Source organism: Phalacrocorax aristotelis, chromosome 6, assembly GCF_949628215.1.
Source record: "Phalacrocorax aristotelis chromosome 6, bGulAri2.1, whole genome shotgun sequence".
Lineage (NCBI taxonomy): Eukaryota > Metazoa > Chordata > Aves > Suliformes > Phalacrocoracidae > Phalacrocorax > Phalacrocorax aristotelis.
In genome coordinates, this window is record NC_134281.1 from 24,500,683 (window position 1) to 24,522,549 (window position 21,867).

The following is a 21,867-nucleotide window of genomic DNA, read 5'->3' on the forward strand; positions in this document are numbered from 1 at the left end:
CTAACTTTTCACAAATGATGCTGTCTACCTCTGCAAAATAGGTACGCAGGATGGGTTTCCAAAAATATTCTGATGCATCATAGGTTAGGCACTCAACTCCAGTTGAATTTATTATTTCAACATATAAGTTTTAAATTATCTCGGTAACTAAATCCCATGAAGTTAAGGATATGTGAAAACCCTAGTCTGTGTTCAGTGTCACTGCAGAAAACCTGTCCGATGCAGACACTGTCTTTTGGGCTTGTGCCAGCATCAGCAGTGCCTTGCTCCTCCAGGGCAGGATGAGAAACCTTGGATACTGCCAATATACATTCCCCAGCCAGGCTTGAACGTCTCATCCTGTTTCACCTTTTCTTGAAACATTCTTTGCACCTCCCCTTGGTGCCAACACTTAACACAATTAAATTCCTTTAAAAAAACCGCTCGAGCCAACTTTATGAATAACAGTCCTTGTGCAAAACAAACTCAATGTATAAAATGCACTATCAGTGGATAGGAAATCTGACTACACCACATCATTGCACCAGATGCTGGGAAAAAAGACCTTACTCTTGAGAGTGTATTTAATGAAGGCAAGACTAGCAAGATCTGAAGGAACATACATGTTTCTCCCACCTGGTACTGCACATTGTGTCTGCTTGCCATGGTCCCCAGTGATTCATAGCCTTATCCATAAGATCACACCGAAGTGAGCTTTTCTTCATTTTATGGGTAACTCAGGAAGACAGAGAGCTACCTTCTCAAACACTTCTAATTATGAGATTGGCAGGTACTGGGGTTTAGAAAGAAAAGACCTCAAGGCCTGAGCATTTCTGTAAGCTGTTTAGGCTCTTAAAAATCTGCATACATCTGACTATCACAGGTTATGCAGGCAGTTTTTAGTAAAGCATGGTGCTGAAACTTTGCATTCTGCATACCAGGCTTGTGCTTGCACCACTTCACAGCTCTTCACATCTTTAAGAAAAGATCCTCTAAACTATTTTCACTAACTAAAGGTCATGAGCTCCTGGTTCAATATACAGCTACTACTTGTAATACTCTGTGAGAGTATTACAAACAGTACTATAAAAGCCTGACACAAAAGTATTGCTGATCAGGAGCTTATGACCTTTGGTTAGTATCTCCATTTTAGCAAGGAGATGCACATGATGAATAGAAGAAAGTCTGCAGTGAGGAGGTCTTGAGCGCACCAGGGGGATTCTTGCAAAGAAAGAATAATACTCCAAATTCAGAGCCCACAGCTTTGAGAGGCACATTGAAGCCCAGCCAGCTGGAAAAACAGCAGTAGTGGTCTGACCCACAGCAGTACCCAGCACACAAACAGGCAAGCAGCAGTCATGCAGCAACATGCCCAGAGAGATCATCTAGACACAAACACTAAACCATCAACACTGACCCCAGAAGTATTCTCCTGGGTAGGGTAAGTCTGGATACTCAAAATTCAGCTGCTGCCTACATGCCTAGGCTGGCAGGCTTGATCAGCCCTTCCAGTCCGTGCTCAGATTCCTCAAGTGGAACTACTTAAAACACTTGATACAGGCCTAATGCTGCATCCACTGAAAGCAAGAGCTTTGGAATCAAAGCCAGGCCACTTCTGGCAGTCCAGGGCCTGGAGACTTGATACTATTGGCTACTGTTTATTTCGGAGTCTGCAAACAATTACTCTGAATACATTCCTCCATGTGATTGGGGCAGACTCTGGTTTTCCTTGCACCCTTTGCTCACAAATTCATGCCACAAACAGTGTTTAGTGCACATACACTTGAAATTACTGGTCTTGTTAAAACAGAAAGTGCCAAGAGGGCCCATCCCAGCACAAGTGGTTTCCTTGCTGTCCAATCTCAGCCCCTACTTATGCTTTTAGATATCGGAAAGAAGATTACTAAAAAGGCAGGGAAACACAACTGTGGTGACTATTGTACCTCAGGCAGGTTTCCTTCCAAACCTTGTGTGCAGGGGGGGCAGACCTAGCCATGCTTCATCCCGCAATGCCCTGCTCAAGCACAAACTTGAAATGACAGGTCCACTGCCAGCAGGGCTGGTTGGCAGTGGCCCAGCAACCCAGACCTGCCAGCTAGTCCGAGAGAGGTCCCTGCATGAGCTGCTCACGGCTTTGCCACCAGCTGGGCCAGTGGAGCTGGATGAGGAGGGGGTGGCAGCCCCTGGCCATGGGCTCACAGCATTGAGGTGAGCAAGGGCAGGGGTCTAGGAAGAGAGTGTGCACTAGAAGCCATGAGAGGATCAGCCCCCCACATACCACACATGGGTTTATTTTGTTTTTAATTAGGAGATGGCTGCATTCTTCTTTTTCCTCCTAAACTAGCATCTGGCTACCTAGTAAGGTATGAATGTCATTTGTGGCAGAACAGATAGATCCATTTTGCGGCTCTCTCTTAAAACACTTCTTAATTTTATAGTATTTTAATCTTCCTCTTTCTGTATCTCAGCCTGCCCTATACCCATTAACACTATCTTCCTCTATAATCTTACTATCTCAGTATTTTAACTACCAAAAAGAGTACTGAATGCTGTCACCTGGGGCTGTAATTCGTTCTGATTCACACTTGCTGGCCCGGAGGCTTTTCCTCCCTGCACCCCACTCTCCTGAGGTTTTTTTTGTCCCTCAGTTATCCTAGTTGGAGGGCTCAAAGCTGATCTCTTCCTGTTGCAGAGAGAACTGGGACTAAGTAGACAACATAAGATTAAGCCCAAGGTAATTCAAGTAAATGTGAAAGAACACTTCACCTGATACCAAAAAAACCCAAAGTAATCACAAATATAATTCGTGTTTCTGAAGCACCATCCACAGCCTTCTCCTACCTCCAATGCATTTTATGTTGGCAGTAGGAGGGATGAAGGGTCAGTGTGATCAGGGAATGCCTTGGAAACTCTCACTGCAGGTCTGTTTTATGGATCTCATTTCGTATTTGCCCTCAGTTCAGAAACTGAAGGTCATCTTTCTCCTTGAGCCTCAATATCAGCAAACGTGCAGTAGATGGGATGGTTGAAATCTCAACTACAGCCTTAGAAGTTACACAAGAGCCTCCCAGTACCTCCTACCTGATCAGGATTTACATGCAATAAGTGTCATTCTCATATTCACTGATCTCGGCTTGCAAATATTTACTTGGTGCAATTTACTTCAGTTGGAGAGCAAGTATCTCTTAAAATGACCATGATAAACTCATCCACAACTGGTAATTTTTTAAGTGGAAAAAACCTCCATTCTGAAACGCAGTGGTTCCAGCTAGACACAAATTGCTATTCAGCCTGCCAAAACTAGAATGCAAATCATAAAGCATTCACAACAAGGCTACCTGAGTTACATTTATCTAAGAAACAGCACTCTACTGGCAGAGCACAGGGAAATGGAAAAAAGCGGGAAAATATAACAAAACTTGACAGTAAGATCTTTAAAGATGTTTTCTTCAACTCTCCCTCTTTAGGATGAGGTAATAGGAAATACAGACATTAAAACTCCCTCTGCTGCTCTTGCAGTAAGTGACAGGGTAAGATCAATGTTTGGGAAAAGACTGTATAAAGAGAATAGTCTCAATCAATCTCATCCCTTTACTTGGTGAAAGTACTTAATTTACACTTTCTTAGCTGAGCAATTACCTCTACTTTACACTTACAGTTCCTTTAGAAATGGAGTGATTAGCATTTGCCACAGAAACTTCAATAGGTCTGTATGTTTCTGAAGAAAGTTGCTCTTAGTCTATATTCAGGATCTATGACTTGTGCACTCACACATGGAGTAAAAGAAATGTTTCCACAGCAGGGAGTGCTACAGGCTGGCACACAATGCAGGGTGGCAGAAACCCCTGAGCAGCAGCAGACGTCCCCTTCAGAGGCAGGAAAGCATCCACTGGGCTCACGCAGCCCTGCAGAGCTGGTACTGCGCTTCCCACCTTGCAAATGGAGAAACCAGCTCCCCAAAGTCACCATTTTACCAGTGGGTTTGCAATAGGGCCCATTTCTGTGATGACAGCAGCACCCACATCCTCCCTGTGGGCTATGAGTGCTGCTGCTGCCCCAGAGAGACACCAGTGAGGGCCTGGCCTCACACAGCACCCAGTTAAACTGCAAATCAGCTGGTCTAGAAAAGCTCAGAGCAGCCAAAAAAGGAGAAGGTAAAAAATTCCCAAAACAAATGGCAATTCACTGGAGTCCATGAGCGAAGACACTAAACAGATCATCTTAGCCAGCTGATGCACAATACAGTGCAATATTATATCTCATTGTATATGCTTGTGTCTAACAGCAGCTTTTTAGAGGCAGAGATATTTCCACCCCCGGGCTGGGCAAAGCTCAGCACATACCCCAGAGCAGCCTCACCAGGGATGGCACCTCTTCTGGGGACCAACCCACATGTCAACGAGAAGGCAAGCAACACATGCCAGCCTCAAAGAGTTATACTGAAACACAGATGAAAAAAATGAAGCAAAAAAGCAGAATCAAAACACAAAATTATCCTTTCTAGGTCACCAAAGTACTCCATGTTGTTTTCACCATTAGATTATGTATGATCCATTAGAGATTTGGGAGATGAAAACTCAGCTACATATAAAACCAAAGTGAGATACATAAAATATAAGTAATGAAGCCAAGTTTTTAACCAAAGGTATCAGGGATCCAACCACAGCTGCCTTCTGGTTCCAGGACGCAGCTAATAGGAAGAACAAATGCAATAGCCAGCTAACTTGGGCTGAATTTTTAGTGGCAGCGAATGTTTCTGTTAAGCCTACTATACTTTTCTAAACTCTGGAGAAACAAAAAGACTAACAAAAAAAATCTAGAATGCCCCTACAGCCACAAAAATGTATCTCTCAGTGACTCAGAAAACTGGATAAATGTATGTTTCCAGAAAAAAAGCAATTAATATGAAAAGTCAGCAACTGTATTGAAGATTTCAAGGAAGGAAAAACCCAAAATAAAGAAAATCCATTTCCATACACAGTCCAATGAGAAAAAAAAAGGAAAATTAAATTAAGTGCAAAAACCCCAAACAATCTCCTAATCCAGGCCTCCTTTCTGAGGCAGCCACTACTGGGAAGGCACAGCCACTTCCAGCCCCTTGGGCTGCATGCATCTTCCCTGTGCACTGCGAACCTCTGCAATTATACAGCATTCACAGTGGCCAAAACACCCTCCCTGAGCTGTGAGCAATGGCATCTGCACCCCACTGCACCCTGCTGAGAGCTGATCGAACAAAATCTGCACTTGCTGCTTCTGGGAGACCATGGGCAGGGAAGCATGTGGACAGTGGCCCAGGAGCACCTACTTGTTTTGGGACATGAGCGACTGCCTGCCTGAGGGCTGGCCCACATCGCACCTCAAAGAGATAGACAGGACCTGAACACTGGCTTGGGGCCACCCATGTGTAGCCTCTGAGCAAAAGCCCAACTGCACCCAGAGGTGCGGCACCACTGTGCTGTGAGAGTGGCAGCCTTATTAGGAAGCAGTGAAACAGCCTCGCATGTTTCAAAACTTAGGGGATTGATACAGTTTACATCATGCTGATGATTCCTGGAGGGAGAAGAGAAGTTATTTGGCAAATCTGGTAGTTTATGCCATTTTATAGTTAGAAATACCCGTACAAAATTTATGTTTTCATTTTATATCTGAAGGCAAAATTAATTTTTCTTTCAAGTCTGACTAATATCTTCACTCACTCTCTCTTACTGGCTCAGGAGTTACCAAAGAGACAGAAGATGTATGTGTTTTATTACTTGAAACATGTGGATCTACTCAAATGAGTTACAACCACATCAATTAAAACTGAACAAGTGAAAATCAGCAGTCCCTAAGCATAGCACTGGTGCTAGCCATGTCAAGGGAGATTCCTGATTTTTTGGAGAAGGTTCTGTAGTTCCTTTACAGCCTGTACAGACCTGCTTCCAGCAACTGTTCCTAATGGGAATGGTGAAGCAGACCGGGGGCAGGGGCTGCCTGGCCAGGCCCCACTTGCCAGCAGCTGTGGGGTGATGCATGTGGTGCAATGACACTAGTGCTCACTCTCAGGACGTGCAGCAACTCCATGGGCCAGAGAACCAGCAGCCTCAGAGCTGCATCATCTACAGCCAGAGAGTGTTGTGCTTCCAAGGGCTCTTTATTTTCATTTCTACTTCTATAATATTTAAAGGAAATGTTATAAAAATATATATGTATATCAGCTAAGGCAAAAATGGCATCCAGTCATTTCCAGGCCTGCTTCTGTAGGCTAGGCAGCTCATGCCTGACATGACATCCAGCACTTTTTGCTCCTATCCAACAGGCAACCTGACCTAATCCAAACCCCAACCAGACCTGTCTCAGCCAAGCAGTTCCCAGGAATCAGAGATTTGAAATCATCCAAGGAGACTCTAAAACGTAGCAGTTCATTCCACTGCTAAACACTTTCACCTCAATTGGCTTTCTTAAACCCTGTCACTGTGAAAATTTCAGGATGGTCCACCCATCTTTCCTTTTTGAAAGAAAAAAAAAGGCAATTTAATTTTAAATAGATTGTTTTTAAATTACATCAGAAAACAGGTTATTGTGTATTAATCCTAACTCAGATTCATTTATTATGCACAGCCTTGATGCACAACTCAAATCAGATTTTGTGGTAGGCTGCAACAAATATAAGGGAAGAGCTTTGTGCTTAAGCTGCATGGTAATACTAAATAGCATAAAATCTGACTACAGATTAACTCAGTGCACCACGTAGGCAGATGCTTTTTGCCACTTGCATTTGCACAGAGCAGATGAAGGTGTTATGGGCAGATCCTCTTACTCAGGTTACACAAACTGGAAGGCTGGAATCAGTTCACTGCTCCCTTAGGATCATCAGCCAGTCACCCCGTTTGATTCATTTTCCACATAACAAAAGGAGCTACAGGTGAAATGCAACAAGCATACATGAAGAGAAAGTAGGTAGCATAGAGGTAAGGCTTGGAGCACATTAGGTACCTACTAAATCACTTTTGAAAGTCTACACTTCCTAATGGCATCCCTCTGGATGGTATGTGTGCTCAGCTAATGTTTTTGCATTTCAAGACATTGCATTCACATGCTGCTGCCTGGTGTACTCCTACTATGCACTGAGGTTCTTCAGGTAAGACTGGTTTCTAAAGCATTGTTTTGGCGAAATCAAGAAGTCAAGATCTGACTCAGATTATAGCTGCTATCACTAATTTTAAGGTCAACATTTACAATAAAAACATAAGTGGAAGAAAAAGGCTACCACCTCCATTCAATGGACCTCGTACCTCTTTTGTTTGGTCATGAGGTGCTGTTTGTGTTGGGACCTAGAGTCTCAGCTCCAAAACTTCTATCCTCCTATCTCCCTTAAAGTTCTTGAGTAGATGGACTAGGCAGCTCAAGATGTTTAAGGGCTACCTAGATAACCCAGGAAGAAATATCACTCTCTAGGGAGTAATCACTATTCTCTACTCAGACTGCAAGTATTATACATCTGAGTCTCATGAGAACATTTTGTGCCACAACTTGAAAAAGGAGATATTACTCTTGATTTGATGAAAAATGAATTGGAAATATGAGCTGTATATGTGCTAATTTATAGCGATGAAGTTTGCATTCATTACAGTAACGAGGGCTGCATAAAGCATATAATCATCATTCACTGCAGATGTCAAGAGGAATCCAGAGGCAGAGAGGAAATACATTCACTTGCCACAGTTGATCATAAACATCATAAACTTCCAGCTCCCAAAAAACACAAAGCAAGATGCAGTCCTTTCTCTCCCTACTAGTACTCAGGGGTATTTGAGTGTATCTATCAAGTTCTTGTGCTAATGAGCTTGGACAGCCTTTCAACCATAGGATAAATATTACAACAAGTGCTGTAAATATTTTCATAGTAGAAGCACAACTGTTTCACTTCCCAGCAAAAGACAAAAGCTACAAATGTGATTACATTCAGTTGGTAACTGAGGGATCCAAGAAGATAACTAATGAAATCCTTTTGTGTGGAGTAAGACGTTTCTCTAACATCACATTAGAAATTAAAAGCAAGTAATGGAAGGAAAAGGTCAGGGTTTAAAAATCATCATCTGAAATAGTTAGAATACCAGCAAAACACCATCCACAGTCTGCAAAATCGAAGCGAGGTAGGCAATAATGAAATGGTATCTATTATGTCAAATGAAATGTAAGACATCTTCTGAAAGAGATGAAAGAAGGAAACTGGAGGTTTGCTTGATTTCATAACCGCGTGGAGCAGTAAGAAGCAACAAACAGTGGATATGCACTGATGTTATTATGAATAAAATTTCTCTAGACATCTATACTGGAAGTAGTTCTTACCTTCCGGTAATCTGGGGTTAGCGTGAATAGAGTTGGGGTCCCCGTCTTCCTCGGGATGGTAACGATAAAGCGTCTGTGACTGCTTTTGGGATGACTGACTATGGTCTTCCTTCAGAGCAACAGGAGGAGAGGTTGTTGCACTGAACTTTACCTTGGGGAAAGCATTTCCCTCATGTGTTTCACGGGAAGATTTTGACCAACTGGGCTCTGTTAAATTCCCTTTCAAGTCTAGATACATGCTGTTCCCTGGGTCTTCTTTTCTGGCATGCTTTTTCATTTTAGAGTGGGGGACTCTTTCTTGCTCATTCTTCTCTTTGTCCCCTTGCTTCCCCTTTGGTCTCCTCTCCAATTCCTCCAGGTGCTTGGGTGTCTCAGTGGTGGCCGTTGTGTGCCCTGGAGGACCACTGGTGGTTGCTGGTGCATCCTTATGTGTCGCTTGCTGGAGGGATGCTGCAGTGGTGCGGGGCACCCTCTTCCGCTCACTTCTTTCCGTGGCACTGCGAACTTCAGAGGGGACCTTAGGCACTGGTGTGGTGAGTGGCGCAGCTGTTTCCTCAGTGTATTGATCAGCTGGAGCCAAAGCTGAAGGAGCAATGCTGGCTGGTAGGTAGTCATAATCCTCGCTTTGCTCTTGACTGATGCTCTCTTGCTCTAGGTGGGATGAGTAACTCCTGTATTTTTTTGGAGACTCCACCTGGGTGTTGTCTCCTTCTGGTGCCTCCTGGTCGTAGCTGTATGGATCATCGTAGTGCCTCTCTGGTTCGCTATCTTCAGCATCTATTGGACTTGCCGTGTTTAAGGCAAACGTGTTACAGTCTGGAAGCTGGTAGCACATCAGCTCACCACCAGCATTTGGGCAATGGCAAACCTTGCAGGGGGGCATGTGGAAGGTGTGCCCTGCTACATACTTCTGGCCCTCATGGAGGCAACCTATTCTCCCGCACTGAGGACACCCATCAGCTGGCACCACCGCATCAATGCAGTTTGGGGGCAGCTCTGGGCATAGCATGAACTGGCAGCTGATCTTGCCTCCTCCCTTGGGGCATGAGCACTCAGTGCTTCCAAAGTCCACAAAGTAAGACTGCCCTTCGGGTACTTTGCCATTGATAAAGCCCACGTTGACACAGTCGTAGTACTGGTAGCCTTCACATGTGCAGCCATGCTGCAGACATGTGGCACAGCACTCGCCAGGCTCCAGCACGTCCTCGACGCAGTTGTCCAGGGGCTGGCACTCCACACCCGTGCAGTCCCTCTGTGCATGGGAAATGCTGGTCCCCAGCAGCACAAGGAGGATGGCATTCAAACAGCTCTGCTGCCAGCTCTGGTACCTATCCATAGTCTTCCCAAAGAAATATAGCTCCAGTCCAAACTTGCACATTTAATTTTATTTTTTTTTTCCTAGAAGGCTGTAGATTCAGCTCCGAATCTGCAGTGTTTTTCCAAGTTACCTTTTCTCATAGATCCTAGAGTTATGAAAGAAAACTCTGTTAAAGACTATACTCAGCACATATCCTGTTAAACATTAGAGGTCTTTAAAAGTTGGGACAAAATCCAACATCTGGAAAGCTAAGTACGAAATTAATCATAATGTCTTCCAAGCATTGTAGGCACTAAGTTTGGAGTTGTATGCTTCCCCCTTCCCCCCCATTTTGAAAAAGAAAGAAGGAGGAGAACAAAAAAAAGGTTGTGACTGTTCTCTTTTGAATCTGTTCACAAAATGTATATATATTTCAATAAAAAGGAGGCCTTTATACTTCAATGGTTTTTTGTTAATCTTTCTAGATAAAATGAGAAACATTTTTTGGCAGACATAAGTAAATACACAGTTCTTCCTCTGCAGATATAAGTTTAAGATAATTATTCTTTATGTTTTAATTACAAAGACCCAAATCTTAAAGATCTTTCTTAGACAAAACTTAGCCTTGAGACGTGAGAATTTGTCTGTACACATGTTAACTCAAAATAAGAGGAGTTTTTTTCTGCCTCCTACCCCCAACTAGCAATCTTTTGCACTTCAGTCTTCAGCATTAAAAGTTGGGGTTTTTTTTTCCCCAGCAGTGCCAAAACAGAACTTCTTTGTATATTGCGGTTACTGTGTGATTAAATGTCATATTAGCTATCCTGTAATACATATTAGAGGCCAGATCCTGACCTCACAGAAGTTGGCACAACTCCACAGCAGGCCTGTAGCGTGTAGAAGGATTGACCCTCTTTTGTAACTAGAGTTACAACTATATATGCAGTGGACATTTACACCAACTGAGGATATGCCACAACTGGCAACCACTTCTTTTATTTTTTACAACACCAGTAGTACTTTATAGTGAATTACTACACTATGAACAGAATATATATATATGTGTGTGTGTATATATATATAAAAATGTGTTGGCATAATAACACTTTTGTTAAAATGCATTGAGGAAAATGAAGTTTTTTGCTTTTTAATTACTAAACCCTTTGACCACAGAAAAGTTTGAGTTAAAATAAATCAGCTGTTGTCCTTTATATCAAAAGCATGCTCAAAAAGCTACATAATTAACACAGAAAAGTAGTTAAGAGAAAAAGTTTGCCTATAGAATTTTATAGAATTAGGGATCTGATTATTTTTCCAGAACCCCTCCCATCGTCACAAAAATAAAGACCCGAAAACATTTATCTAGGGAGTAAAATGTAGTCACTTCACTAAGAACAATAAACCACACAAGCAACAGGAATCCTGCCAGAAAATCCATTCAGAAAGGTTATTTCTTCCATTCAAACTGGGCTTCCAACAAGTCTGCTTCGGCCTGCTGGAAAGCAGCCAGGCCGTGGGAAAAGCGTGCCTGTTCTGATAAGATATGGACAAACTGTGCTAAGAATTTCCACAGTTCTGCCCTGGATTTTGAATTACTTCAGCACATTGTACAGAGATACAATTCTTACAAATGTAGGCTTTCTACTACTAATTAGAGTATATTAGTTGAGTGTGCTAAAGGATACTGATTGAAGGAAAAACAAAATTGTCAGAAAGTATAATAATGGCTTGGAAGAACCTCACTTTTTCAGAACTGCTCTCAAAACTAGGATATTTCGTATGAAGGAGAATTTTCAATATGTGGTGCTGAAATTAATTCTTCAGAATCCAGCCTGGGAATTAACAATTTATCCTCCTTTCAGCAGCTTTTTCCAGGTAATACAAATTTGTAATTATTACATAGCTTTAGCTGGGAAATAATGAATAGAAGGACAATTAAAGATAAGCTGCTTCTTTAAGGGTCCCACAGCAGGATTTTGTCACCATCCCCTCCCATTGGTACCTCCTGGCTTTAATGCTTCAGTGCATGTGAGCCCCTTGGTCAAACTCTGTGCTTGCCAGAGCACTACTGGCAGCAGCTGAGCACAGCTGCCCAGGTTTCCCAAAAGAAACCTGGGCAGGTTTCCCAAAAGAAGCACTTACTTCTCAGCCCTGGCCTGTGCCTCATCAGTGCTTCCCGGGCTCAGAAAGCCCGGGGCCCTGATGTGGGCCATTTGGGTGTCACAGCCCCAGGTTTGGCCAGCCTCTGAGTGCACAAAGGTAGGGCACAGCATTGCCTTAGTAGTCAGCACCTGTGGGCCACATAAAGGGCAAGCTTCTGTGCATCACCCACTTTATATCCAAACAACAACTGCTCATAGTCAGCTACTGTTGTCCTGGTGCAGCACAGTCCATCAGGTAAACGTGACGATGGGAGCAGGACAGCCCCGTGAATGGTGTTTGCCTGCCCTGCTTGTACTTTCAGGTTTCCCAAAAGAAGCACTTACTTCTCAGGCATAAACTTGAACTACCAAAAAGAAACCCCCAAATCACCTCATATCCTGAAGCAAGAAGCAGAAAGCCAGTCATAATTTATATCTAGCATGCCTAGAAGTTCAAGCGCAGCCAAGGGTTTATCATGGGACAGTCCTGTTTTCATGAAAGGAGCTGCTCGACTGCCCTCCCCTACACAGTCATCTCCTCCCCTCCTCATCTGCACCTCCTTTCTATCCAAGGCTTTGTTTGCTTGTCCAGGTCACCTCGAGTTTTTCCTCTCTTGCCTCTCGCCCACGGACAGGCCCAGAGAGCTTGTGGCCCCTCTTTTGCAGCAAGCCCTGTCCCTGCTGCCTGCCTCTCACACTTTCTGCTCAATGCCTTATTCAGTCCCTCCATACCCTTTCTCTTTTGACCCTTTCCACATCATCCCTCAACATTTGGTTTCTCAAGCTACCACCCTCAAACTGATAAGGCTGAAAACCTTATAAACCCTTTTTCTGCCAATAACACCACAATCTTCCCTGTCCTCAGGCTCACTTTCCTTTATCAGAGGCTCCTGGTGCAATGATTCCAAATAAAGTATCTCTTTTTAGTCCTTTAAACCATTGCGTTTTCCCTGTATTTTCCCCATCTGTTCCCCACACCCATCGCTCTCCACCTCGTCACCACCAACCCATAAACTTGCATATCAAGAAACAGCCTCTACTTCAGGCACAGAGAAAAAAAGCTTTGAGTGTAGTGCACAGACACAACTACTGAGCCCCACTGAGAAAACGCACCCCTCCAAACAGAGTGGGTGCGGTCTTGCCAGCCCATGCAGCTGATGTGCAACTGCTTCTGGACCTGTGCCCTTCCTCAATGCTGAAAAGGTGCTCTGGAGACAGCAGCTAATTACTTGGTAATGGCATCAAAAGTTGGAGCTGTGAAAGAAAGGTGTATATACCAAGAGGGTAAAAAATGCACTATCTCTGGACGACAGGGGAGTTTAATGCCAGTAGATATTATTGCAATAAGTTGCTTCAATTAACTATTTTAATGCATTATTTAATGCGCTTTTACACAACTGGGACAATACACAAGGGCTTCACCTAAATAAGAATCAGGTCTTTTTACTCTCAGCTCTGTCCTTCACCCACTCTTATCAATGTCATTGACTTTTCTGCTCAGCTGGGTGGGATGCCACAACAAATTAAGCCCTGCACACCTAAAATAAAGGTCTTTCAAAGTCTCTGTTGAAAGCTTTACAGAGATTTACAGCAAGATAACCCAAGGGTCACCCCAGTCCTCATGTTTCCTTCATGACCCTGAAGGCTTCAATTTACGTCCTTTGTAGAGTTTCCTAACCTGCTGTGCTGCATATACTGCTCTCCTTTGGTTCCCTGTTGGCTTCAGTGGGGTCATACTGGGCCACTATTAAAGTCACTGTTGCTAGTCCTGCGCACACAGTGCGTCCTGAGAAAGCATGAGTGCACATGCAAGGGAGGGCCAATGTTCTGGACTGGGACTAAGTCCCTCAAAGTCAACAGAATTAAACCTGTGAGTAAATTAGCAGTAACTGGCGGATGGTCAGACCGCAAAGGAGTTCCTTATTCCTCAATTCCTTCTTTAAAAATTATTCATAGGAAAGGCAAAGCAGAGACACCTTATGGAAAACCAGCTTTAAAAAGTAAAAGTCCAAATGAACATGAACTACAGGCAGACATCTTCATGTAAAAGGAAATTAGAATGCTTCCCACTGCAGATGAAACCAGCATCTGTGTGACAGGACATCCAAGGCTAACAGCAACAACCATCAAAATTACAACTGACACTGGCTGAAAAACATCATACTCCTGTCTCCTGGCAGGGGAAAATGGGTAAAACAAAACAAGATTTCAAAATGCTTACTTTGATTCGATTTGGGGGCCAAAAGTTATAAATTCTGACAATTTTGCAAAACAATATACTCAGAATGATTTACTTCAATTAAAGCCATAACATAAAGTTGAAAGGAAGAATGTTGACTTGATTAAAACAGTTCCGCTGTATTACTCGAAAACTTTGATGAAACCAGTGTGTTCCCACAGAAGATGTAGACATTTTAAATGTGCAACTTCTTTAAATGAAGAGGGATATTTTATTGGGAGATTCTTTTTCCAGATGTTTTCATTTCAGTGCTGAACCAGAAAGCTTATTCTAGGTAAGCAGAGGTGACAGGAGACACTTTCCTTCAAAGACTTCACTTGAACACCATCTTTCGGTATGAAGGTTGCCCCAGAGATGGCAGAACAACTGGAGAAGGTGTGCATGTGTGGAAGAGATACTGCAGGATCAGGAGCATTCTTTCAAATGTTCACTGAATGAAAAGAGGTAGTCATTTATAAACAAAAAGCAATAAATAGAATAAATTCAGCCCACTGCAGAGGACACCTGCATGAGAACCCAGACTTCCAGCTTTGAAGATGCACCTGCGATGTAACCAGTTGCAGATCCCTGCGACCAGGTTTAGACAGAACAATTCTTTTCTCTCTCCTACCTCTCAATTCCTCACTAAATTGCCCTTTTCAAGAACGGTAAAATAGAAATGCTGGTTTGATATACATCATCTCCTTCTGAACAGTTTGCAGGGCCAGACGCAAGCCTGATATGAAGGCAGGAGGTGGCAGACATCTGTGCAATCCCTCCTGTACCATGTACTGGGAGCACACTGACTGCAGGGTGCAACTGTGGGTATTAGCCACTTAGTTTGTCCATTAATCTACACCTAGGTTTCATACACACAAAGAAAGAAGTCTGTCTATGCACTAAGCTATGGAAAGAAAATGCAGTAGTGGCACTCACCACCTGTGCACAAAGCAAGTTCATCAACCCACCAAGATGCCATGAACTGTTCTCCCGGTGCTACCCAGTCCAAACTGGCTCTCCAGACTCAGGCTGTACATGACCAGGGACCAAACACAGCCCTGGTCTGTGATGTTGAATCTCTTCTCTATCACATTGGTGAAAGCATTGCAAAAAGCATAGTAGTATAGTAGGCTGAAGCACATGTGCGCACCCACACTGAACAAGGCTAACGTATTTAACCAGTCTGTGTATTTTAGCACCTCTCCCCAGCCAGAACTCTCTGATCTGATGCAGCTGCCAGCAGCTCTTAAATGGCTGCTGTCATAGTTTAGACTAAGGGAGGAAGAAGGGAGGGGACGGAAGGAAATATCAATTTAAAAAGAATCCCATTTAAATGCAAGAGAAAAATGGAAATTTGTGAGAGATCTTTCTTGTATGAAAAACAGAAAAAAACACTAAGCCTGGTAACTCCTGACTCAGCTGTGCCAGCCAGTGGATTAGCTCTTCCTTTCACACCCTCTCAGTCCGGAAACTTGTGATCTCATCAAGTGCTGGAAGGGATTGCTGCTGGCTGCTCCCAGCCCATATCACTAGCAGAGGTAACTAAAGTGCTATTCACCAGACAGATGAATGGAAAGTGGAGAAGGGTTTCCTTTACTGCTTTTATGCAATACACAGTGCAAAGAGCCCATCGTTTCTGCCTGCTAGTTAACAAAATTTGAGATGAGCTGAAGCCAGCCTGCTCATTCGGGGCACCTGGGCTGGGGAGAAAGGGAAGAGGGGTAGGATAAACTCCAGCATAAATCCAAACTCAGTAAGCTGCTTCTTCTTATCGAAAGTAAAGCACAAGATGCTTAGACACTTCAGTGATGTCAACACTCAAGTTCTTGGCAAAATCAGCCTGTTTTCAGAAGTCATAGCTTTTGTAGGCTGTTTTCCTCAGCTTTATTTTCAATAAGATATCAGTTACTGTTAGCCCCCTTTTCATGGAAAAGCTTAAAAAACGCAGTCTGGAGGACCACTACTTATTTCAACAGAGAACTCAAGAGTGGGACAAACAAGGAGCAAGCAGCATGGGATCAAAACTCACGCAGTTTCACAAAAGCAGCTTTGATAAGACCTCCCTTCCCAGCAGAAGTGCCCCTGGGCAGAGATGCTCCCAACGCTCTCCAGGACATTCCCCATGCTCAAATCCAAACAGGAACCTGACACGCTGCAATAATGGAAAAGTATCACCCAAGGTATTTCAGCTGAAGTAGCCAAGCACTAGCAATAGTGACCAGGCAGCTCTGGGATATATTCTTCCAGAATGTGCAGTTTTTGAAGCCATTTTTGAAGACCTGGAGAGTGAAGGTAGCCTTTTTCCAAGTGAATGACAAGGCAGAGCCGAGGAGGGGAGAATTGTGTCTTGGGTCTATTATATCAGTGCTCTCCCTCACCCCAGACCAGCCCAAAATAACAGGGCAGGTACTTGGCTCACTGAAGAGTGAAATTCTGCATCATTGGGAGTCACCGCTGCAGCAGATCCAAAGTGACTCAGTGGAGGGATGACAGCTGCAAAGAAGCCAGAAAGAAACAACTCACATGGGGGAAAGGAGGTGAAGACAAACACCATCCCGCCCAGTGCACGTGGCTGGTCCTCATCCCAGCTCTGGCACCCTGGCAATGGAGAGCTCAGCAAAGGGGCTGTACATGGACAGGGGGACAACAGCAGCTGAAATATACCAAGTGCACTGCCACGGAGTCTCTGTCAAACCAACGAAGATTCAGTTTCCCTCAGGATGATGCAAGTGCAGTATCCATGCACACAGAGCTCAGCATGTACTTACAGCTGGGCCAGGGTGACACAGCTCTGCTGCAGAAGGAGCCTAACTCTTTCTTTTTAATGAAAATAAAACTGTTTGTTATTGATACACTTTTTTTTTTCCTTTTTTACGTTCGCAAGTTTCAGGTGTCTATACACCTACCTCAAAAACACAATTAAATAATCCACCTACTTCCACAACAGCCAAAAAAAACTGGGAAAAGATTATAGAAAACTCACTAACAGCCATTCAAAAACATTTCCCAAGGCACAGCCAACAAAAACTTGTCAAAGCTCATAAGTTATGAATTAATTTGCACAGAGAGGGCTCTTTTGGCACAAGGCATGCAGAGCATGTCCCTCAGCTCTGCAGCACCTCAAGCAGCCACACGCATGTGGAGACAGCCTTGGGATATGTGGCAGCACAGTGCCAGTGACGGCCCTGCCCCAGGTGCCACCACCAGCACCAGTTCAATGCTCTGGGCTTAGGTGAATACTGTAAATAGTGGTAGCTTCTCTGGTGAGTGAGGGTAAGAATTTTTTCTCATTTACTTGAGAAAAAAAGAGCTGCACTCTTCCCTTCTGTCTCAGGAAGAAACAAACCCCTAGAGTTTTCACAGTGGTCCCCATTATTTAGATACCTTTTTGTGAGAAACAGTAACTCAAGCAGAGCATACCCCTATATGGTCTCATAGCCATGCTCCTCAAAAAGCATTCTTTCAAGGTCCTGAATTACATTTCTCTCTCTCCTCCTTTTTCCCTTAGACTTCCTCCAGGATACTCCAGTCCTCTGCCCCTCCCCAGTGTTTCACAGAGCTCATATATTTGCAGGGCTGCTGCTGACTCTCAAGGAATAAAACAGCTGTAACCTGAAGGACAGTGGCATGCAAAATCTGAGCATCTCAGTTCCACTCCCGCTGTGATCCCCTCTCCCTATTTCTTCTTTCCTCAGTGAAATGGCTACGAGACTACTTAGAACTTTCTGTAAGCAACAGATTCAAGCTTTGGGTTTGTTTGTTTTCTTAATTCAGTCTTCTATTATGCACGAGTCCTGCCAGTACTTTGAACCCCATTGCCCAAAGTAGTGACAGTCAGTAATACAGATCTGCTTTTGTTGGGAAACATGTCAGTTGGAGCATCTGGGCGTTACAGAGAAGCACACCTGGGTATTATCTGCCTATTCCAGGCAGCCCTTTTGGAACAGTTGAAAATTAAAATTCCACTATCCCCACCCCAAAATATAAATTAGGCAAAAGAAAGCCTGCTATTTAACTGACAGCTTAGCAAGTGGCCTTTCCTGCCCTGAGCCAATTGGGAAACAATTAACAACTGTTTTCATTGAGGGATGACTGAAGGGAACCACAACACCGTTTTGCACAGTCTACCTGCGAGGCAAAACTGCTCACCAGCCAGAGGAGATGCAGTTCCTCCATCACCTGAACTACAACCTCAGAATTGAAGATCTTGATCTGAGACTCTCCAGAGTAACTCAGAGATGTTTGCCTCAGTCTGCCAATTAATTACAATGTCAATACAGTAAGTTTGTAGTAAATAATTTTTCAGCGAATGTGTCCTGGCCTTGTCATTGTCATGATTAATAGTGAAATTCTATCTGCCAAGGAGGTAAAAGTAACACGTATTGTACAGTGGACATTTTATAGTCTCTTACTAATTTGGTTCACAGTTTTTCCATGACTTTTATACAGAACTCTGTCAATGTACCGCTTTTGAGCCACAACACATACAGTTGCTGTCTACAATCAGGATTTCCCTAGGGTAGGCTGTGAATCTTGACATGTTCCCCTCAAAAGGCACAATGATTTTTCACAATGTAGCAAAATCCCCAGAAGGACTCAAGATCAAACTCTTTTCCTTTATGACTCAACAGGATCCAAATCTGTCCCTCAAGAGAGTAAGCATGCTCTCAGTAACCAACTGTAGCAACAAACCAACTCCTTTCATTAGCTGTAGTCTGCTCCACAGCTGAGAAAATACATTTTCCACTCTCCCAGCTGCAGAACACACCTAGCTGGGTCTCACACAACAGTAGGTGAACCTCTGCACACCCACTGTCCTCCCTGTGCCCTGGCTTTTAAACAAAAAACACTTAGAGACAGCACATGAGGCCATTGCTGTCATTGTTCCATACATAGAAGTCATTCTCTGCCCTATTCCTCTGGATAAAGTCTGGGTGGGAAAACTGACAAGGAAGACTCCATAGCTTATTGTATCTGGTAGATAAAATGCTAGCTCAAATTTACCCTTCACAAGCACACCATAGCTCCACCTTGTACTTCAAGGAACAATTTCTGTCTTGAGTCACTGGACTGCATTTTCTTCATTACAGTAAGTCTTCTCAGAGTGTTTCATTTACAAAATTTTCAGCCTTCTGTGTAGCCCTGATCACATTATTACCACTGGAATCATCCCAGATTTGCTAGTTCTGCCGTTGACAGTGACTGTAGGAGTTCTGTGTGCTCTAATCTGAACAGGATAAGAATAAGCAGTGCAAGAAGAAACAACTGTCCTAACCACTGCTTCTACCTATAAAGCTTATCTGGAGTAAGCCTGATATGAACCACAATCTTTGAGCTTCACTGCACAACAGGTTCAATAGTCTCCCATAGCATGCATTTCTCCCATAGCATACTCACAGGCAAGCTAAGGATGTGGGGGTTGGATGAGTGGACAGTGAGGTGGATGGAGAACTGACTCAACAACAGAACTCAGAGGGCTGTGATCAATGGAGCAGAGCCTGGATGGGGGCATGTCACTAGTGGTGTTCCCCAGGGGTCTGTGCTGGGTCCAGTCCTGTTCAACATATTCATCAATGACCTGGATGATGGGATAGAGTGTAACCTCAGCAAGTTTGTGGATGATACGAAGCTGGGAGGAGTGGCTGATACACCGGAAGGCTGTGCTGACATCTAGCGAGACCTGGACAGGCTGGAGAGCTGTGCCGGGGGGAACCTCATGAAATTCAACAAAAGCAAGTGCAAGGTCCTGCACCTGGGGAGGAACAACCCCATGCAATGGTACAGGCTGGGGGCTGAGCTGCAAAGACAATCAGGGGACTGGAGCATCTCCCTTATGAGGAAAGGCTGAGAGACTTGGGTTTGTTTAGCCTGGAGAAGAGAAGACTGAGGGGGGATTTCATAAATATCTAAAGGGCGGCTGTCAGGACGATGGGGCTAGGCTCTTTTCAATAGTTCCCAACAATAGGACAAGGGGCAATGGGCGCAAGTTGGAGCACAGGAAGTTCCACCTAAACATGAGAAAAAACTTCTTTACTGTGAGGGTGACAGAGCAGTGGAACAGGCTGCCCAGAGAGGTTGTGGAGTCTCCTTTCCTGGAGACATTCAAAACCCACCTGGATGCGTTCCTGTGCCCCCAGCACTAGGTGTCCCTGCTCAGACAGGGGGGTTGGACAAAATGATCTCCAAGAGGTCCCTTCCAACCTGTATCATTCTGTGATTCTGAACTCTATTACCAGAGGCTAGTCTGTGCCCGAATCTGTGCACAAGAACCATGGATACAGGATGAAATGGAGGTGTAAAAAATACAAGGGTGATGCACCTCCCAACAGAACTGGTACCAGTATCACTAAATAGTCATCTCCTTTGCTCTGCCACTGCTCAGCCCCATTTCTTGATTTCCCAATCCTATGGTTTTCTACAAGCCATGAAGGAGGAGATAGGGTTTAGAAATCAACAAAGACAGGCTGGGTTAAGGATCTAGCCTTGTAATTTTGCATTGAAAAATGTTCAGCTAATTAATCTGCTGGAGCATCTGCCCAGATATTCTTTGGGATGAAGAAAATGAACTCAGGTTAATTTCAGCACTCACATACATGCCCTCTCTCTCCACCCATGCCATGAGACAATAGACTGCAGACAGAGCATATCTGTAGTAAGTAGACTGGATGTACCATGAGGCATACTCCCAATTATAAATCAATAACATCTAGAAAAAGCAACAATGATCATTCCTCAGGAACAGTTTCTTCTCATATGGTGACAAAAGAAATACCCTGTCAAGGTTATTATATACACTAATTAAATTCTTTAGCTAAAGCAAAAAAAAATTATTTTAATGGAGGAAAAACTAGAACATTTGGTTAAAATGTTCTCACAGAAATGTTAATTACTGCAGGCATTAAACAAATGGAAATCAAAGCCTACCATTTGTTGAGTACTTTGAAAAGTTTTAATGCAAAAAATATGCTGGAAAGAAACCTTCAATTTTACATCATGAATGAAAGCAAATCCCTGTAAATGAAGCTATATCTATCATGCTGCTAATCAGTCAGCAGCCGCAGATGTAATCCATCAATCAAAACTGTTCCTGCACAAACTTTCCATAAAAGATAATGGAATTAATTTGGTTTGTTGGATACCAAAATGTGAAAAGATGCCTGCTATGCTATTTCATCTCAGAGCCTATCATTCAGAGACAACAAAAATGCCAGTTGTAACTAATAGAAGTTACCCTTGCAATACCTCTCATATTCCACCCTGTGTTAATTCTTCATGGATCTTCAAAGACTGTTAAGAGTTGTAGGAGAAGCTGAGAGATGCTGTGTGATTCCCATTTTTGGAAAGTAAACTATTCTGCACTTCACTGGCTTGGCATAAAGCTAAGGAAGGTTTTGCTCCTCAGCAGCCATTGAGTACTTGAGGTGATGAGATAAGCCTGTCAGGGTCCCATGCACCCAGCAAATGCACACTGCCTGGGACCTTGTATTATATCTGCTGTAGCACACAATTATATGAACTAAACTTGATGCTGACCAGGAAGGTGTCCAGCTCCTACAGACAGACAGATTCAGTACTCTGCCAGAGGGACTTGGATAGCTAGTGCTTTGAGCCCTATTTATCCTTCAAGAGATACCAAGGCCAGTAATGTTACCTCATTTACTGAATACTAAAATCTAGAGAAGTGTTTTGGAGGAGACATTGTACTAGATGTTGGAGAAAGTCTGGTTCATTTCTTCAGTGATGAGACCTGTTCTCTTCTGAATGGCAAATTTCTTTATAAACAACCTGAAATAGATTTAAAGCTGGTTAGAGGCTGTCATAAAATGAAAGCACTAACTGGTACTTTGAAACTCATAAAAGCAAAATATCTAGTATTAATTATTGCTGAAAGGTTTCAACAT

The 21,867-nt window shown here is 43.5% G+C and overlaps 1 protein-coding gene across 2 annotated transcripts in view; it reads right to left on the minus strand.

Moving 5' to 3' along the window:
* The window catches only part of FBLN2 (fibulin 2), a 117,875-nt gene that overhangs the window by 73,161 nt on the left and 22,847 nt on the right, over window positions 1-21,867 (minus strand). For both annotated transcript variants that reach the window (XM_075096680.1, XM_075096679.1), the window contains exon 2: window positions 8,311-9,773. In XM_075096680.1, coding sequence (XP_074952781.1) covers window positions 8,311-9,688 — 1,378 coding nt within the window. In that variant the 5' untranslated portion in view covers window positions 9,689-9,773. The remainder of the gene's footprint in view (window positions 1-8,310; window positions 9,774-21,867) is intronic.